The 17,924-nt window shown below is 38.0% G+C and overlaps 1 protein-coding gene across 3 annotated transcripts in view; it reads right to left on the minus strand.

Annotated features, from left to right (window-relative positions):
- Positions 1–286: 286 nt before the first annotated feature.
- The window catches only part of CD86 (CD86 molecule), a 68,914-nt gene continuing 51,276 nt past the window's right edge, over positions 287–17,924 (minus strand). For 2 of the 3 annotated variants that reach the window (XM_025912887.2, XM_025912886.2), the window contains exons 4-7: positions 16,151–16,456; positions 13,069–13,218; positions 4,370–4,415; positions 723–2,431 (exon numbers count right to left, since the gene is read on the minus strand). In XM_025912887.2, the coding sequence (XP_025768672.1) occupies positions 2,338–2,431; positions 4,370–4,415; positions 13,069–13,218; positions 16,151–16,456 (596 nt within the window). In that variant the 3' untranslated portion in view covers positions 723–2,337. Of the gene's footprint in view, positions 2,432–4,369; positions 4,416–13,068; positions 13,219–16,150; positions 16,457–17,924 lie in introns of all 3 variants that reach the window. The other variant, XM_086675282.1, reaches the window with a different exon arrangement.

Raw genomic sequence — 17,924 nt, forward strand, 5'->3', positions numbered from 1 at the left:
GTCATCTCACATGTAGCAATATATACTAAGTGCATGCTATATGCTAAGTGAATATACATATATGTGTGTGTGTATGCATTTATTCATTTTTAGTTGAGATATAATAGACATATAACATTCTACCAATTTTAGATGTACAACATAATGGTTTGATATATGTATAGATTGTGAAATGATTGCCACAATAAGTTTTGTTAACATCCATCACTACATATAGTTACAAACTTTTTTTCTTGCAGTGAGAACTTTTAAGATTTACTTTCTTAGCAACTTTACAAATATACAATACAGTTATATGCATTTATCTTATAATCAGGGTATTTTAAGGAATATTTTACATTAAGATTTTGTTTAATGTATATATGAGCACATAATTTAAAATTACAGAATATAAAAGTTACAAACTGAAAACCAAGTATCCCTTCCCTAACTCCAAACTTCCTAGTTGTCCTCAGAAAGAACCTCCCTTACTTGATTTTTTATGTCTCATGACTGAGATAAACATATAGAATCATATAAGCCCCCTTTTCTTATGCAATGGTTAGGGAAAGGGGAAGAGGAGGGTTTGGGATGAGTCAGAGGCCATTAGCTGACTGGAGAATGAGGCTTCCGTAGAGACATTAAGAGGGAGAAAGTACATTAGGAAGACAGAGGAAGTAATATCAGACTACAAGGGTTGAGTAGTACCATTGAAGTAGAAGCAGAAAATGGAGACTTTTAAATCAATTTAAGAAAAATTTATTAAGAACTCACTATACGAAACATGTTAGAAACCAACAAGATGCTTATGGCCTAATGAAGCAAATGCAGGGAAGAACACACAAATGGTAATATTACAAGGACAAGCATGGCTAGTACAGCTGTCTGCAACCTTCTAGATTCCTTTATGTAGAATAAGAAGAAATATTTCTGTGGGTTGGGCCTCCCAAAGTTCTCTCTTGGTTTGGACTGAGGCTGCCTCGTCCCTTAGTGATGCTGCTTTAGAGCCAGGGTCATCTGACTCATCTCTACTGGGCTAGTATAGTCCTCTCGTGTACCCAGTTTCCCCATCATTTATAATGACATATAGACAGTCCTCAGATATAAATTTGCCAGCCCTGCTCTTGGCCAGCTGATCTCTCCCTAGGGCACCTGCCAGCTAAGTTGGCCTTTAGATGATTTACATCTTGGTCCTCCTGATTCCAATCTAGCTCTTTGTGTCTCAGAAGTAAGTTGAAAGAGTCCTAAGCTTCCTTCCATTTATCCCATTATCAAGATGATAGCTCTTCCTCCCCTGCTCTGCCTGCAGCCAGATGAAACATCACAATAACTTGATTATTATCCAAACTTCTCACCAACCACCATGGAAGCTGCTGTCTGTCTTAAGTCCTTTTGGACAGACTGTCTACCTGTTGCTAATCCCAAGGTTTGTCAGAGGACTGGACAGACAGGACATTCATGTGCATCTCTGTTGTCAAGATCTTTCATTTTTTTTCTCTTTTGAGTGTTGTGATCTCTCAGTTGGCTCTTGCATAGTTGCCCTGGATCATCGTCTCAGTCATTTCTTTCAAGAAGAGAAGTAGGTTCACAATGCGCAGTGCTTGACCCAGTGTTCTCTGCTAAGGCTTATCTATAGCTTGTTCCGCAGGCGGATCCTTCTCAGGTTAGCAAGGGCCCAGATAGAAGTGGATCCAGGATCCAGAGCTGATTCCATCTTCATTGTTCTTAATTTTCCAAATTTTGAGTTGGTCTGCTCATCATTGTCAGCACGCCAAGCCACCATTTTCCTACTGATCTTCACAGAGGGACAAGAGCTCCTCAGCAGTGATTTTCTCAGGGCATAGTAATTACATTATTATAGTCCACATCTCTTTATGTTTCAAGATATTAATAGCAATACTATAAAAGCCATAAAATATATAGCTCCCACAAGACTGAAGAGGTAGTTATTCAGTCACAAATATACAAGATAGAATGAGGCACTACCTTAGAATTATCATAGATAAAAGCCATTATTCCAGTAATTGGGAGTTCTACATAAAACGCAATTTATAAAATTAAGAAAAGAAGGCTGAATGTGAAACAGGAGGTGTTAGTCTTAAACATTATTCCTGAGCCAGGAGCCAGTCAGGTGAGCTTGGCGCACAAATTTGCTCTGAAATGAAAAGAAGCAGTTAAGGTCTGCTCCTGAGGTAGGGAGCAGAGCTGGCATTACAGGGTGGCTTTCTCAGATGGAATCCTGGAACCTCCACTATTATTAATGGTAATAATAATATTAATAGACAAAAAAAGGTAAGCCCAAAACTTGAAGGGAAAGGCATATAAACAATGGACAGTTATATGGACTTTATTCTTTAATTAAAAATGTGTAGTACTTTTGTCGCCTGAGGCTGTCTTCAAAATGTTAACACACTGGGCTTCATCAGATCTCTCAGGTACGTGGTATGGTACTCTGGAAAAACAGAAAGAAAAAAAACTGGGTGAGATTTCACAATACAGCCACTTTATTTTTCTAGATTTCAGTGACAGGGTGAAACATAGGGGGCCACTGCAATAGCAATAAGGAGAAACAAACTATTGAAGAGAGAGAAGGGGATGTGCTGTTCATGCTTCCTTCAATTAACTATCCTTTATTTTAATCTGGGCCTGCCCCTGCCATGTGTTGATTCCTTGCTGCCTTCTCTCTGTAGGCTCTTCTGGCTATTTCTGAACTGGGTCTGTGAGGACAGGCAACATCTTAGCACCTGGGCTCATCATCCAGGATTCCTAGATTCACAGCAGCTTATGCATTAGGTCAATGCTGAGCACTCTGGGGGCCGTGCATCCTGGGGTTATGACTGTATCTTTGTGACCAGGTGTTTGACTTAGGATTGCTTTGACCCTATGACTGTGTGGCCAGAGCCTTGATATTCTTGAGAGCCCTGTTTCTCAGGGAGGATGGAGTACAAATAATCTGATTTCATCATGTTGTGAAAGAACTCATCACCAGGAATCCTTATGCACTCTTCATGCATACATTCATTCTGTCAACAAATATTTGCTACAATAGCCAAGATATGGAAACCTAAGTGTCCACTGATAGATGAATGGATAAAGAAATTGTGGTAATGTACATACAATGGGATATGATTCAGCCATAAAAATGAATGAGTATTTTGCCATTTGTGACAACATGGATGGACTGTTTTTGTTTTTAGTTTGAATAAATTGAATTTAAAAACAACTGAAAACTTGAACTCTTAATAAAAAAGCACTTCACCATATTTTGTCTACTTTAGCCCCTAGTATGTGGACAAAAGATAATATAAAGAAAAGGATATACACATTTCCCCTGTGTCATATATAGGATTGCTTATTTAGATTTGATTACGTAAAAAATCTAGAAAGAAAGCAAATAAATGAAAAAATAAAAATCAAACAACTTATAATACTGCTCAGCTGAAAGCAAATGTAAGAGAAACTAAGCCCTGATGAATAGCATTTACTTTTCCATGAAACTCTTTTTCAACATGTTATATATTTACCAAATCACTACCATGTAAATGTTATGAATACATCCCATTATCTGTAAATCGGTAGATGCCATGAAAATTATAACTATAGAAAATTGTTAGTATTATAAAAAGGCTACTTTCTATGGATTAAAAAATATCTGCTACTATAGTTTCATAATAGAAAAAAATTATTGAGCACCTACTATATGCCAGGCACTGAGCTGGGTGCTAGCAGCACAATGATAAGCTTAACTGTTATGGTCTGTACCCTCCATAAGTGTGTACTTCACAGAGGTTAATAATGTAACTGCACAAAAATGTAAGTATTGCCTGGTGTTATGAAGATAAAGCATAGGGATCCATATGATTCTATAACAGGTTAGCATAATCTAGCTTAAGAATGGGTTTTTTAGAAGTGCAGCTCGAACCAAAATGTGAAGAATGAGTAAAGAAGTGGCAGAAGAACATTCCAAGTAGACGGCACAGCAGATGCAAAGACACTGAAGTTACAGGGAACATGTTATCTCTCCTCACTTATTTATTCATTCCATACATGTAGGATTCCCACTAGTCCAGGCATCGTGATAGGTACCGAGGTTACCATGTGAATTGTATACAGCACACACACACCACACAGACCACCTTTGGTGTTAATTTTTTACTTTACCATGACTGAGCTTGCCATGTCCCTTGAGCATTGTGTACTGGACATCCTGCCATCCATTTATAGCTAGAACATTTCCTTCCAGATCCTGACTAGTCTCATTTTCCTTTCTTTCTTCATTCGTTCATGTTTGCTAAGTAGGCTCAGCATGCCTCAGATTCAACTGATGGTCAAGTTATAAATTCTCTGGAGATGGTACCTCTTTCAGCAATGTTGTAAGGTCAAGACTCACCTTTCGTTGGTCTGTTTGCTCTCTTTTCTCTCCCCTTTGATGGTTTCTGAAAGAGACCAAAACAACTTTAGAAAATGTATTGCCTTATAGACACTAAACGAGGGAAAGTTTGAAGAGAATCCAGTCCTAGGACTCAAAGAGAAATCATGTGCCTATACACGTGGAAAAGATGGTTACTTGATGCAATTTCAGGGGGACTGAGAAGGCGTTTTTTTGCATCCAAAAAGCAAATGCTTTCCTGTATTCACTGTGTCTTAAGTTCTAATATTGGAAATAGACTTTTCACATATAGCTCTACCCTTTACTAAAATAAAAATAATACTGGGAGGGGTAACACATTTAGTTTTAGCAATCATTTAGTGATTGGAAAAGTTTTCAATCCTTTTCTGAAAGTAAAGGTTTAGAAGAAGGAATAAAAGGAAATCCTGAATATGTTGATGCCTAAATGGTTGAGTCAGCTGGCACTACCCAATATTATACAATGTGGCATGGATGGGCCTAAATGGGAAATCTCTAGCTGGCTAGATCTCCCAAAGCCTGAGTTGCTACTGATATGGGCTTACCACTGATGCAACTTGGAGTATGAATTCCTTTAGGCTGACTGTTGTGATAGTGCTTTTGTCTCAGAATCTTGCAACAGGGATGGTTAACCTGGATGTCCATAGAGAACTTTAGGGAGTAAAACAATACCCTTGATGGGTTTTAACACTTCCTAGCATTGGCAGTTCTGGTGTGTGTGTGTGTGTGTGTGTGTGTGTGTGTGTGTATGTGTGTGTTTAAAGATAATCAGCTTTATTGAGGGATAATTAATATACAACAAAATCCAGTGATTGTCTGTATAGATTTTTATGAGTTTAGCAAATGTATGCAGTCAAGTAACTACCACCATAACCAAGATATAGAACATTTATATAAGCCCCAGTAGTTCCCTCCTGCCCCTTTTCAGTCAATATTTTCCCCTATCCCATCCTCTGATAACCACTGATCTGGCTAATGTCACAATAGTTTTGCTTTTTTAAAATTTCATAATTCCAAAGGATCATAAGTACGTGGTCGTGTGGTCTTTTTGTGCCTGGTCTCTTTCTCCTAGCATACTTCTTTTGAATTTATACATGTTGCATGTTACTAGTAGTCTGTTCCTTTCTATAGCTCAGCAGTATTTCACTGTATGAATATACCACCATTTGTTTATCCATTTACCAACTGATGGAAATTTAGGATACCAGACTTTCAGTATTTCAGCTGCTATGGACATTTGTGTATGTATCTTTGTGTAGACATATGTTTTTATTTCTCACGGGTAAATATCTAAGATTTCTGGGTTGTGTAGCAGTGCATGAGAGTTTCAATTGCTTCACATCCTCTCCAGCCCTTGATATTTACCAGTACCTTTAATTTTAGCCATGTTAGTGAGTGTGTAGTGGTATCTCATTATAGCTTTAATTTGTATTTCCTTAATGACTAATGGCGTTGTGACTGTCTGACTGTGCTCATTGTCCATTTGTATATTTTCTTCTATGAAGTATGTGTTCAAGTCTTTTGCTCCTAGCCTTTTGTTAAATGGATTGTCTTCTTTACTAGGTAGTAACTTATAATTATATATTCTGGATATATAGTATATAAGTTCTTTTCAGATATGTATTTGGAAACATTTTCTCCCAGTCTGTGGCTTGACTTTTAATTTTTTTAACAAAGTCAAAGGGCAAAAGTTTTTTAATTTTGATGAAGTCCAGTTTATCAATTTCTACTTTTTTTTGTTTTTTTTTATATTTATTTGTTTATTTTTGAGAGACAGAGCACAACACAGAATCCGAAGCAGGCTCCAGGCTCTGAGCTGTCAGGACAGAGCCCGACATGGGACTCAAACTCACAAATCATGAGATCATGACCTGAGCCGAAGTCAGATGCTTAACTGACAGATCCACCCAGGCGCCCCCAATTTTTACTTTGTGCTTACTGTATCCTATCTAAGATTTGCCTAACCTAAGATCAAAAAGATTTTCTCTGATTTTTAAAAATCTCTAATTTTAGCTCTTATTTTTAGGTCTATGATCCATTGCAAGTTATGTTGTGTGTGTCAAGGTTCATATTTTTCCATGTGGGTATCTAATTGTCCCCAAACCATTGTTGAAAAGACTATCCTTTTCTGCATGGAATTACCTTAGCTCCTTTGTCCAAATCAGTTGACCATATGAGTTTACCTTTTGATTATCCCTCTTGTTTCATTGGTTGGTATGTCTGTGCTTTCACTAATACCACGCTGTCTTGATTACTATAGCTATATAGTAAATCTTGAAATAAGGTAGTATAAGTCGTCCATTTTTATCTTGTTTTTTAGAATTGTTTGGCAATTGTATGTCTTTCACACTTCCACATAACTTTAAAATTAGCTTTTTAATTTCCACTAAACAGCCTGCCAGTATTTTGGTTGGTATCTCATTGAATCCACAGATCACTTTGGGCCAAACTGATATCCTAATATCTACTCTTCTGATCCATGAACATGGCATATTTCTCCAATTATTTAGGCCTACTTTAATTTAGTCAGTAGTAGTATTTTTCAGTTTTTGGTGTACAGGTCTTGTACTTATTTTTAAAAATTTACTCCTAACCTTTTAATATTATTTGATGCTACAGTAGCATTTGTATTTAAATGGTATTTAAAATTTTTTTCAGTGTCCAACTTGTTTGTTGTTAGTATGTAGAAATACAACTGATTTTGATTTTGTGTATTGACTTCGTATCTTGAGATTTAGCTACACACAATTAGTTCTAATAGCTTTTTATGGATGCCTTGGGCTTTTCTATAAACATGATCATGCTATTTTTGAAAAAAAGACAGTTTTTCTTCTTCCTTTCCAACACATGTGGCTTTTCTTTCTTTTTCTAGATTTTGCACTGGCTAGGACCTCCAAGAAAATTTTGAATAAATATAATACATTTAAATGTGGTATCTTTTCCTCATTCCTGATCTTATGGAGAAAACAGTCAGTCTTTTATCATTAAATATGATGTTAACTGAAGGTTTTGGTATATGTCCTTTGTCAGGCTGAGGAAGTTCCTCTATATTCCTACTTTTATGAGAGTTTTTCTTTCTTTTTGAAAATTATGAATGAGTATTAATTTTGCCAAATGCTTTATCTGTATCCACTGACATGATTACATGGCTTTTCTTTTTGGTTTGCCAATATGGTGAATTTTATTGCTTGATTTGTTAATATTGAGCCTATCTTATATTCCTGGAATAAACCCCACTTGATCATGATGTATCATACTTTTAATATATTGCTAGACTTTAGTTGGTAATTTTGTAAAGCATTTGGCCATTTATGTTCCCAAGGCATATGTGTAGTTTTCTTTCCTTATCAGAGCAGTCTGGAAACTGACTTTAAGTAGTAGTTTGGGGGCAATCATACAGCTCATCTCATCTTTTCCCTTCTTTCAGGGATTACAGTTTTCTACAGCTTGTTGTCCAAAGTCTGAAAACAGTCTCATATTTTGTCTGATTTCCAGTTGTTTACAATATGAGGGAAATTCCTGTAGCAGTTCATCCTACATGGGAGGAAGAAGTTTATATCTTCTATATAATTTTAAAAATTTAATAAATTAAAAAAATTTTTAACTTTTACAACTCAGTCATATTTCCTTACATCTTCTTATAATCATGCACTGAGATGCCCTTTGAAGCCACAGTTAAGTATGATATTTGTACTCTATGGCAGTTCTTCAGATATTTGAAGGGAACACCTGTCCCATTCCCAAAGCTTCCTTTCTGGCTAAGCATCCTCAGTTACTTGAACTATTTCTTATTTGACTGAACTTCTAGACACTTTATATATCTGGCTAGGTTTTGTTTTTGTCAAGGTTCCTTTTTTAAAAATAATGCTTATAGCTGAATACAGTTTTTCAGATGCCTGTGGACCAACATAGAATATTTATATTGTCCTTTCATACCCATGACAAAATCATCACCATTTAAAAAAAAAAAAAAGCTTCTATTTTAAAATGAAAGCGGACAACAAAAAAGCAGATTCTAATCTTGTGTATTTGATTACAAATTTAGCATTCTGAAGGCCAGATGTGATGATATCACCAACTTTCAGTTTTTAAGTCCTGTGAAGGTTTCTGTCTAAATAGTGGTTAAAATTATTTATTTCAGAAAAGACACTTGCCCTTTAAGAAATCATTCCTGAAAGAGCTGAGACTCTTCCAGGTTTGGTGGAGGGAGGCAAACTGTAAAAACTGTTGGTTGCTAGGGCTCTATTACATACAGATTTCAGTCACACAAGACCCAAATGAGGAAGTAAAACTTCAGGAGGAGCTATTTTTAGTCTCTCTCCCCAATGGGTAAGCTGATAGGGTAACTTCTGATTGGGAAAAGACAGTAGTTCAAGGTTACAATTTCTCATGCCTAATCTGCTTTGTTTGACAAATCAAAAAAGAGAAGAGAGATTAGAAACCAGCTAGAAGAACTGTGGCATTTCCCTTTTATTCATTTAACAGCCTGAACAGAGTAAATCTGGACGGTTGGGGCATAGAAAAAGTATAATTACCGAACAAACACTGGAAAAGACTTCTGATGCCAAATTATTTAGCTAGAGGGCTGTCTCCTCTGAGAAACAGATTAATATTGGATTAGGAGGAATCTCCATTTTTGGAGAAATTCCTACTGGTTATCAGTAAGTTTGTGTCTCTGTGGATGGATCATGACTGCTTCCATGTCTATTTGTCAGCAGAATTTAGTTCCTTGTGGTTTTATGACTGAGATCTCCATTTCCTTGCTGGCTTTCAGCTGAGGGCCAGTTGCAGATTCTAGAGGCCACCCACATTCCTTGCGTCATGGCCCCTTCTCCATCTTCAAAGCTAGCAATGATGGGTTAAGTCTGTCTCAACCTTTGGATTTCTCCTTCTTACATCTCATCCCTCTAACCCAGCCTGGGAAAGATACTCTGACTCATGTGATTAAATTGGGCCCACCTGGGTAATTCAGGATTATCTCACCATCTTAAAGTCATTACCTTAGTTACATATGCAAAGTCCCTTTTGCCATGTGAGATAACATAATAGGTTCTGTGAATAGTATGTGGACATCTTTTTGGGGACATTGTTTAGTCTATCATATAGGCAGTGCCAGAGGTATCCACAAGGCAACGTGCAGACATTGCTGAACTACAGAACCCAAATTTACAAACACATCTACATAGCATGGTTACTTGGAACATGTCCTCCTCCAGTGATATCAAGACTCTTCTCTTTGACCAAACTCACTAGCACAGGTGATTGTCTGATCAAACTTTCCCTAGAAATATTCTTTATCACATTCTTGGGAGGAAGAGGTCATATATGTGCTATGTTCTCTTGTTATTTTCTGCCTTTTATCATTCATAGCTCAGTTTGACTATTTCATATGCATACACACAGCTTTTTTTCTTTTCATATTTTTATTTAAATTCTAGTTAGTTAACATACAGTGTAAAACTGGTCTTAGGAGTAGAATTCAATGATTCATCACTTACATACAAACCCAGTGCTCATCATAACAAGTACCCTCCTTATACCCATCACCCATCTAGCTCATCCCCCACTCATCTCCCTCCATTAGCCTCATTGTCAACAATAGCCAAGCTATGGAGAGAGCCCAAATGTCCAGTGACTAATGAATGGATAAAGAAGATGTGACATGTATATACAATGAATGGATAAAGAAGATGTGGTGAAATATTACTCAGCCATCAAAAAGAAGGAAATCTTGTCATTTGAAATACAAAGCTTCTTGAACGCCCTTTCAACTTCTTTCATGTATACACACACATCCTCTTTAACTCTATAGTCTATTCTCCTGAATTTTTCTGATTTCCTCTTGGGGGAAGAAACATTCTTACTCTCCTTTTCTCCATTTCTTCTTTGTTTCATTTGTGAGCTAATCATTCCAAAGTAAAAGAAAATTTAGGAAACAGCTTATTTTCAAGCTGAAGCCTGCTTCTGCACATTTAGCTAATTCTAAATTGCAATGAGATTGAAAGAAAAAGCTCAAAATTGTCACCTTGAGAAGTCAAAGCTTTGATAACCACGATATATCTCTACATCTGACCCTGTGTTCTGAATTTTACACTTTCATATCATAGAAATCTATTATTATATCAGCACACTACATACTTTGGTGGTTTGAATGACTCTACCATAGGCTTAGTATTCATTTATTGAAATTGGATAATCAGTCCCCAATTTCCTGTGTTGTTTTGTTTTAATATAGCAGGATGATGGGTTGTCCGGGTGGCTCAGTCAGTTGAGTGTCAGACTCTTGGTTACCACTCAGGTCATGATGTCACAGTTTGTGGGATTGAGCCCTGCATCAGGCTCCCTGCTGACAGTGCAGAGCCTGCTTGGGATTCTCTCTCCCTCTCTCTCTCTGCCATTCCCCAGCTCATGCTCTCCCTCTTGTTCTCTCTCAAAATAAATAAATAAACTTAAAAAAATACACATAATAGGATGCAATGAATGACTGCTAATGTTATCCATCTATTTTCTAGTGGATCTTATAATCAGTACACTGACTGAGCCAGCCAGGTGACCCAAAATTTTATTTATTTATTTATTTATTTAAGTTTATTTATTTATTTATTTAAGTAATCTCTATACCCAACGTGGGCCTCAAACTCACAATCTTAAGAGTCCCATGCTCTTCTGAATGTCAGAATGGCTAAAATTAACAACACAAGAAAGAACAGGTGTTGGCAAGGGTGCAGAGAATAGGGAATCCTCTTGCACTGCTGGTGGGATGCAAACTGGTACAGTCACTCTGGAGAACAGTATGGAGTTTCATCAAGAAGCTAAAAATAAAACTAAACTGTGATCCAACAATTGCACTGTTAGGTATTTACCCAAAGGATACAAAAATACAGATTTGAAGGGGTACATGCACTCCAATGTTTACAATAGCATTATCTACAATAACCAAACTATGGAGAGAGCCCAAATGTCCATTGACTAATGAATGGATAAAGAAAATGTGATATGTATATACAATGAAATATTACTCAGCCATTAAAGAATGAAATCTTGCCATTTGCAATGATGTAGATGGACATAGAATATATTATGCTAAGCAAAATAAGTCACTCAGAGCAAGACAAATACCAAATATCATGTAATTTCACTCATTTGTAGAATTTAGGAAACAAAACAGATGAACATATGGGAAGGAAGGGAGTAAAGAGAGAGAGGAAAACAAACCACAAGATGCTCTTAATGATAGAAAACAAACTGTGAATTGACAGGGGGAGGTGGGTGGGAGATGGGCTAGATGGGTGATGGGTACTAAGGAGGGTACTTATGATGAGCACTGGGTGTTGTATTTAAGTGATGACTAATTGAACTCTACTCCTGAAACCAATATTGCACTGTATGTTAACTAAAATTTAAATTAAAAATTATAAATAAATAAAATCATTTGTGAACATTAAAAAAGAAATCAGTATACTGAAATCTTAAATAAGATGCTGATCTGAAGCATTTACTCATCTGATGCTTTTTACCAAAGTGAGTAAGAAGGTTACCTAATTATTACCACCAACCAAACTTCTACTACAGGCATTACTGATATAAAGTCCAACCTTACTCTACAACTTTGCCCAAACCAGCCCAAACCACAAAGAAGCATAAGATTATTATAAAGCCAGGTGCAACTTTGTCCCCCATTAAGCACAGGGCCACTTTTATAAAAGTCAATGAGGAGGCTGCTCAATGCAGTGCTATTTATAATAGCAAAACTATGGGAACATCCTAGGTGTCTACCAATATGGAGTTAGTTAAATAAATTAAGGTATATCCACAAAATGGAATATCTCACAGCCATTTAAAATGATGCTGTAGAAAAAAAATAAATGATGCTATAGAATGATACTTACTGACATTAAAAATTTTCTTGCTACATTTAGTACAAATAAGTTAGAAAACAGTACATGTGGTATTATCCAAACTGTGAAAAACAGTCCTATAATATTATTCCAATTATGGAAAATAACATAGATTCCAGAAAAATCTGGAATATATACACCAAAATGTTGTCTACATAACTCTTTCTTGTGGAACTATAGATGATTTTTACTTTCAGTATAATTGGTAATGGGTATGTAATACTTGGTAATCAATAAAAGTTAATATTATTTTTATAATATTATTTTATATTATATTTTATTTATTATTATTTTTATAATAATATTATTTTAACAAGTCAAGGGGGAACAATTCATCCCACTTTCTTTTCCTCAGAAACCTAGACTTTTAGAGATGAGAAGGTGAATCTTATGGTCATCTAATTCTCCCCTCCTCCCACCAAGCTTCCCTGCTTGAACTCTGCCAGGTCCATAATCACTAACATTTAGAAGTGTTTTCACCATTTTACTTCATTTAAATGTTCACAGTGAACTCATGAAGTGAGGTAGGTAAAGCAAGGAATAATCAGCTTTGTCTGGAAACCAGAAGTACTTTTGTAAACCTTAGAAATGTTGCCTCTCCTAGAAATCCAGAGCAATGTTGAGTCCCATCTATATGGGCTACAAACTCTGAGGGAAAACCTTTTCCTCCAGCCACTTGCTGACTTTTTGCCAGTCTGAGCTCAGTCAATGAGCTCCAGAAGGCAGCTGATCAGGAGGTAGCTGCAAAATAGCAATCTGTAGAGAGGACAAGCACTGACTCACCACATTCATGAGAGGGGCCAGGCTGCTTCTTCTTCCTTTTCCTTAGTGTTTTAAAGGACACCATCCCACAAAAAACAACAAACATTACAAGTACAGCCGCAATCCAGAGGAAGTGGCCTTGTTCAGGGTCTTTATCCTTAGGTTGTGCATCTAGAAATGACCACAAGTTTTCAATCAGCCAGGAAGGTTGATTATAAAAGGTTTATAATTACTGTTGTCTTCATTTACAAGTCAACATCTCCCCAGGGTTCTACTGCCAGAGGAGCCTGAAATCCACAATCTGAAGCCATAGAAAGCCCGAGTCACAGGGCCTCACAGCTAAGAACCAAGCCATTGCTCCTGGCCAAATGCTTGGACTAAGCTACCTTCTCTTCCCAGAGGTTGGGATGACAAGGGCTGTGATCCAGAAGAAGAGTGTCAAACTGGCCCTTGGTTCTGTGCATGGATATGGTACCCATGCTGAAGGTTTTGAATGTATAGTCATCTGTGCAGCAGCATGCTTCCTCAGCCCAGGCATAGTCAAGCCCTGGGGTCCTGAAGTTTCCCTTATAATAATTTTTCCATCCACTATCATCTGTAGATCAGGTGTCAGACATACCTCACTTGGACAAATATAACAGCTTCCTATCTCCAGTTTTGCTTGTTTGTTTATTTGTTTCTTCCACTGAGGTCACAGTGGAAAAAGCAGGGCTTTCAGAATGTATCACCTACTAGAAAACCTTTGATATCTTTTCATGCCCTGAGGAAACCGGTTTAGAATCAGCTCCTGGGAGGTCAGGACATTCTTTCCTGCATGGGGACTTCTAAGTTTCTACAAAGTTGAAAAACAGACTTTGGAGAGAAAGCTTATAACTGAGTGGCCCATTTTATAGACAATTTATGGGAATGATTTCAATAGTTAATCTCAAATTACAGGCAAATAGGAACCACTGACCTATTAGTTTAGCTGCAATTTGTGGATCCATACCTTGTTCCTAAGACATTAAGAAAAGGAGTTGCTGCCATTACAGGCCATATTCAACACTTTTTTGAGTCTGTCCCAGTTTATCCCACTTGAGCCTGTTTGGCATTCCCAGTATAGAGAAGTTATACTTGATAACATGGAGACTGCTACCTTTTGACACTCAAAAAGATTCCTTGATTCAGGGTCTACTCAATTTCTGATCAAGCCATAGAACAGGGATACAGAGAGGCAAGCCCTGGCTTCCTGAGGCAGCTAGAGCTAAAACATTTCTGAATATGGTGATAGCTGGGAAGGTTTTGACAGTAGTGGAGAAACAGCAGAAAGGTGAGACATGATGAAGCTACAGTGGTGGTAATGCCCTGTTCATTTGTAGACTGTGGGAGGCATGGCAGAGGAAGCCATGGCAGAAGGCCCCAAGGCATGTTAGGTGTGGTGGTATTGCTGACTCCAAACAGGTGCTGAACCTCAGGGATAGCTTAGGAGAGGCTACTATTAGGCCAACAGAGGTTACAGTGAAGCAACCAGGACAGGCTATGTGGCCTATTTACTGGACTCTCAGAGGCAGAAGTGTCTTAGCAGGAGGAAATCAGTAGAAGGAAAGGATTGGGCCACCGGTAAAGCTTATTGGCCCCAAGGACTGTCCATAAGAATGTGTCCATGGACCAAGTTATGTTTGAACAATGAGACACCAGGAGAGAGGAAACAGCAGGGTTAGAGGATTAAGAAAGAAGTTGAATGGATGCCTTAGAAGAGGAAAAAACCAAAAGGGAGAATTGGAGAAGGGGCCAAGGTAAGCAGAAGGCAGACGTGTGGGAAAAGGGGTCAGGATCAGAAGCAGCCATAAGGGCAGTGTGGGTACAGGGTCCCTTTATTCCAGGAGAGAATCTTGGAGTTACTGCTCCTCACAAGTGAAGTTTCAAATATGGATACATTTCTTCCAGGGCAAAGCCAGACTTTAAAATGTCAGGCTCGTATTAGCAGACACTGCTTTATTGTCAGCCCTTTCCTCTAACTAGACTGGACCCTGTACTATACTGTCAACATGCCACAAGAACTTCTGCTTCTGAGTCTTTCCTTGATGCATATGCCCACACCACCACCTGTGCCCATATCAGATACTGTGAATTGATTGTGGTCCTCTCACTTTTCTTTTTTAATGTATGTTTATTTTTGAGAGGGAGAGACAGAGTGCAAGTAGGGAAAGGGCAGAGAGAGAGAGAGAGAGAGAGGGAGACACAGAATCTGAAGCTGGCTCCGGCCTCCGAGCTGTCAGCACAGAGGCCAACATGGGGCTCAAACCCACAAACTATGACATCATGACCTAAGCCAGAGTCGGATGCTTAACTGACTGAGTCACCCAAGTGCCCCGGTCTTCTCACCTTCTAAGCCTGGATGCTGAGAATTTTTCTTTCTGTTTAGGAAACCACTAGTCTGATGCCTGTCATCTCTTCACCATAATTTTAAAGCCCAGTTATCTTTTAAGATCCCATTTCCTTTAGGAAGAATTCCCAAGGAAGTTACCTACCTCTGAATGTCTATAAAACTGATTATCAGTCATTCTTGTTTTTAAATTTGGTCACATATTTCCTTGGGATATGCTTTAGACTCTAATTCCAATCTTTTTAAAATCAAGTTTTCCATGTGTTTACATCATGGAGTTCTGATTCTATTAGAAGGTCCTTGAGGGCAGAGAGCATGTCTTATACCTTTCAGCTTTCATGTCTGCAGTCAACAATGTGTAGAATGGTTCTATACTCAGCATGTACTGTTATGTATGAATGTATGTATGATGTGTGTGTGTTTGTGTGTATGAATGAATGGAAGAATTCTAGCCTGGAGGAATCTTGCATTTTCTGACTGAATTTCAAAATATTCTATCCAAAGGTAGCCCAAAAGACTGGGCTAAGAACATACTTCCTCAAGTGCAGCATGCGTTCATAGTTTCTGGGACCCTGCAGCACTCAGATTGAGAGGAGACCTCTGTCTGAGTCCTCCCTAATAGTACCAAAAAATGACCCCATTGGAGGTTTCCTGGCAAGCAAGGCACATTGAGTGATCTGCCTCAACCATTTGTGTATAATACCTGTTGAAAGAAATAGTCTTGGGAAGCAGTTTTACCTATATTGAAAGGTAGGGAGAGCAGCATCTCCAGTGTCTCCAGTTTCAGGGCACAAAAGACGCTCACATTGTGTGCTTCAGGGACTGAAAAAGGCAAGCTGATAGAAACGTTGTACAGTTCTGTCACATTATTTTGAGATTTCTTCATGACAGTATCATACTTAGTAGTTGAATTCTCAGTGTTTAGCTGAAAATACATCTCCTTAGGTTCTGGGTAACCTTGTATAGATGAGCAGGTCAAATTTATGATGCCAGAATTTTCTGTTCTATTAGAAGTTACTGTTATTTCAGGTTGACTGAAGTTAGCTGAAAGCAGAATAAAGAGACAAAAAAAAAAAAAAAAAGAAATCAGTCTAAATTTAGATGTGTCTAGAAGACAACTGCAAATAACGCTCTGATCTGGGAACTCACTGGGGGCACATCTGGGAGCCTCCAGGTGTGTAAATTGTGGGCCTCAGTCCATGGTGAGAGCTTCATAATGACCCCACATTTATTTTTCAAGAATAGAGTTTTGGACTATGCTTACTTCCAGCTTACCCAAATCAGGGGGGGTACTCTCTGAGTGAAAGGAGGGCTGAAATTGAGTCACCAAAGATTCACAATGAGGCCATTGTGCTGGAGAGTGGAGTCTTGGGAAGGAGAACTGGTGTGACTTTAGAACTCAGCCGTCTCGTGGGGTACGTTCCAGCTTGCCGGACTAAGGAAGCAGAAAGGGATTGACACCAGCCGAGTTTATGGTGCTGGCATACTCTGGGCCATATCTTCCAGAACCCCAAGCAAGATAGTGGTAAGTGAGTGGATGGGGATTTTGGATTTAGAAATTCAGAATATTGGTTTTGGGCATAACTGTCAAGTTTTCTACATCATGTACAAGATGAAGGTCGAACCCAGCCATTTTTAGGGAAAATATATGATCTTGATAAACACAGAGATTCCCCTGCCTTGGTTTGCCATTCAGATTCCTGTGGCCATTGAGGATCACTGGCACCTAGCCCCTTCTGCCAGCCAGATCCCTGTTCTTCTTCAGTAGTCACTGGGTAGCTTTCAGGTTCTACATACTAATTTATAATTTAGTAGATTGCCTTTAACAGTGATTTGCATGTCATCTTTGTAAGTTTTGCTGTAAGTACCCTGTTTTTGTAAGTTTTGTAAGTACCCTGCCTATACTTTATGGAGTCTGTAGAAAGTGGGTTGCCATGGTGCTACCTACTTTGCCCTCCTTAACAATATCTGTGGAATCACAGGTTGGAAAAATGATTGTGTCCCACCTAAAACACACCATGTTTCTCAATGGTATCTGGCCATACTTTAAAAACATTGATTTAGCATGTGTACAAAATGTTCCAAAAGTCCTGCAGCCTACTTTAAATCACATAAAGCTTAAAGGGAGCAACTCATCATTCTATTTCTACTTTGCCTTTGCTTTAACTCTGTGTTTTCAAAATCAGTGTTGATCTGCCTTTTCCAGTTTCATTAAAAATTAATCTGAATCTAGTAATCTCACACCTGGGTATCTAACTGAGAGAAATGAAAACTTAACATTCACACAAAAACTTGTACATGTTTACAGAAGCTCTATTTATAATAGACCCAAAACAACTGTAATAGACTGAAAACAACCCAATGTCTTGCCATACACTGAGTGGATAAAATATAATACTCCTCAGCAATAGCAAGCAACAGGCTTTTGATAACATGCAACAATTTAGATGAGTCTCAAAGGCATTATGTTGAAAAAAAGAAGCCAATCTTAAAAGGTTACGTACTATGTGGC

This window comes from Puma concolor, chromosome C2 (genome assembly GCF_028749965.1).
Source record: "Puma concolor isolate L17-30 chromosome C2, mPumCon1.1.hap2, whole genome shotgun sequence".
NCBI classification, from domain to species: Eukaryota; Metazoa; Chordata; class Mammalia; order Carnivora; family Felidae; genus Puma; species Puma concolor.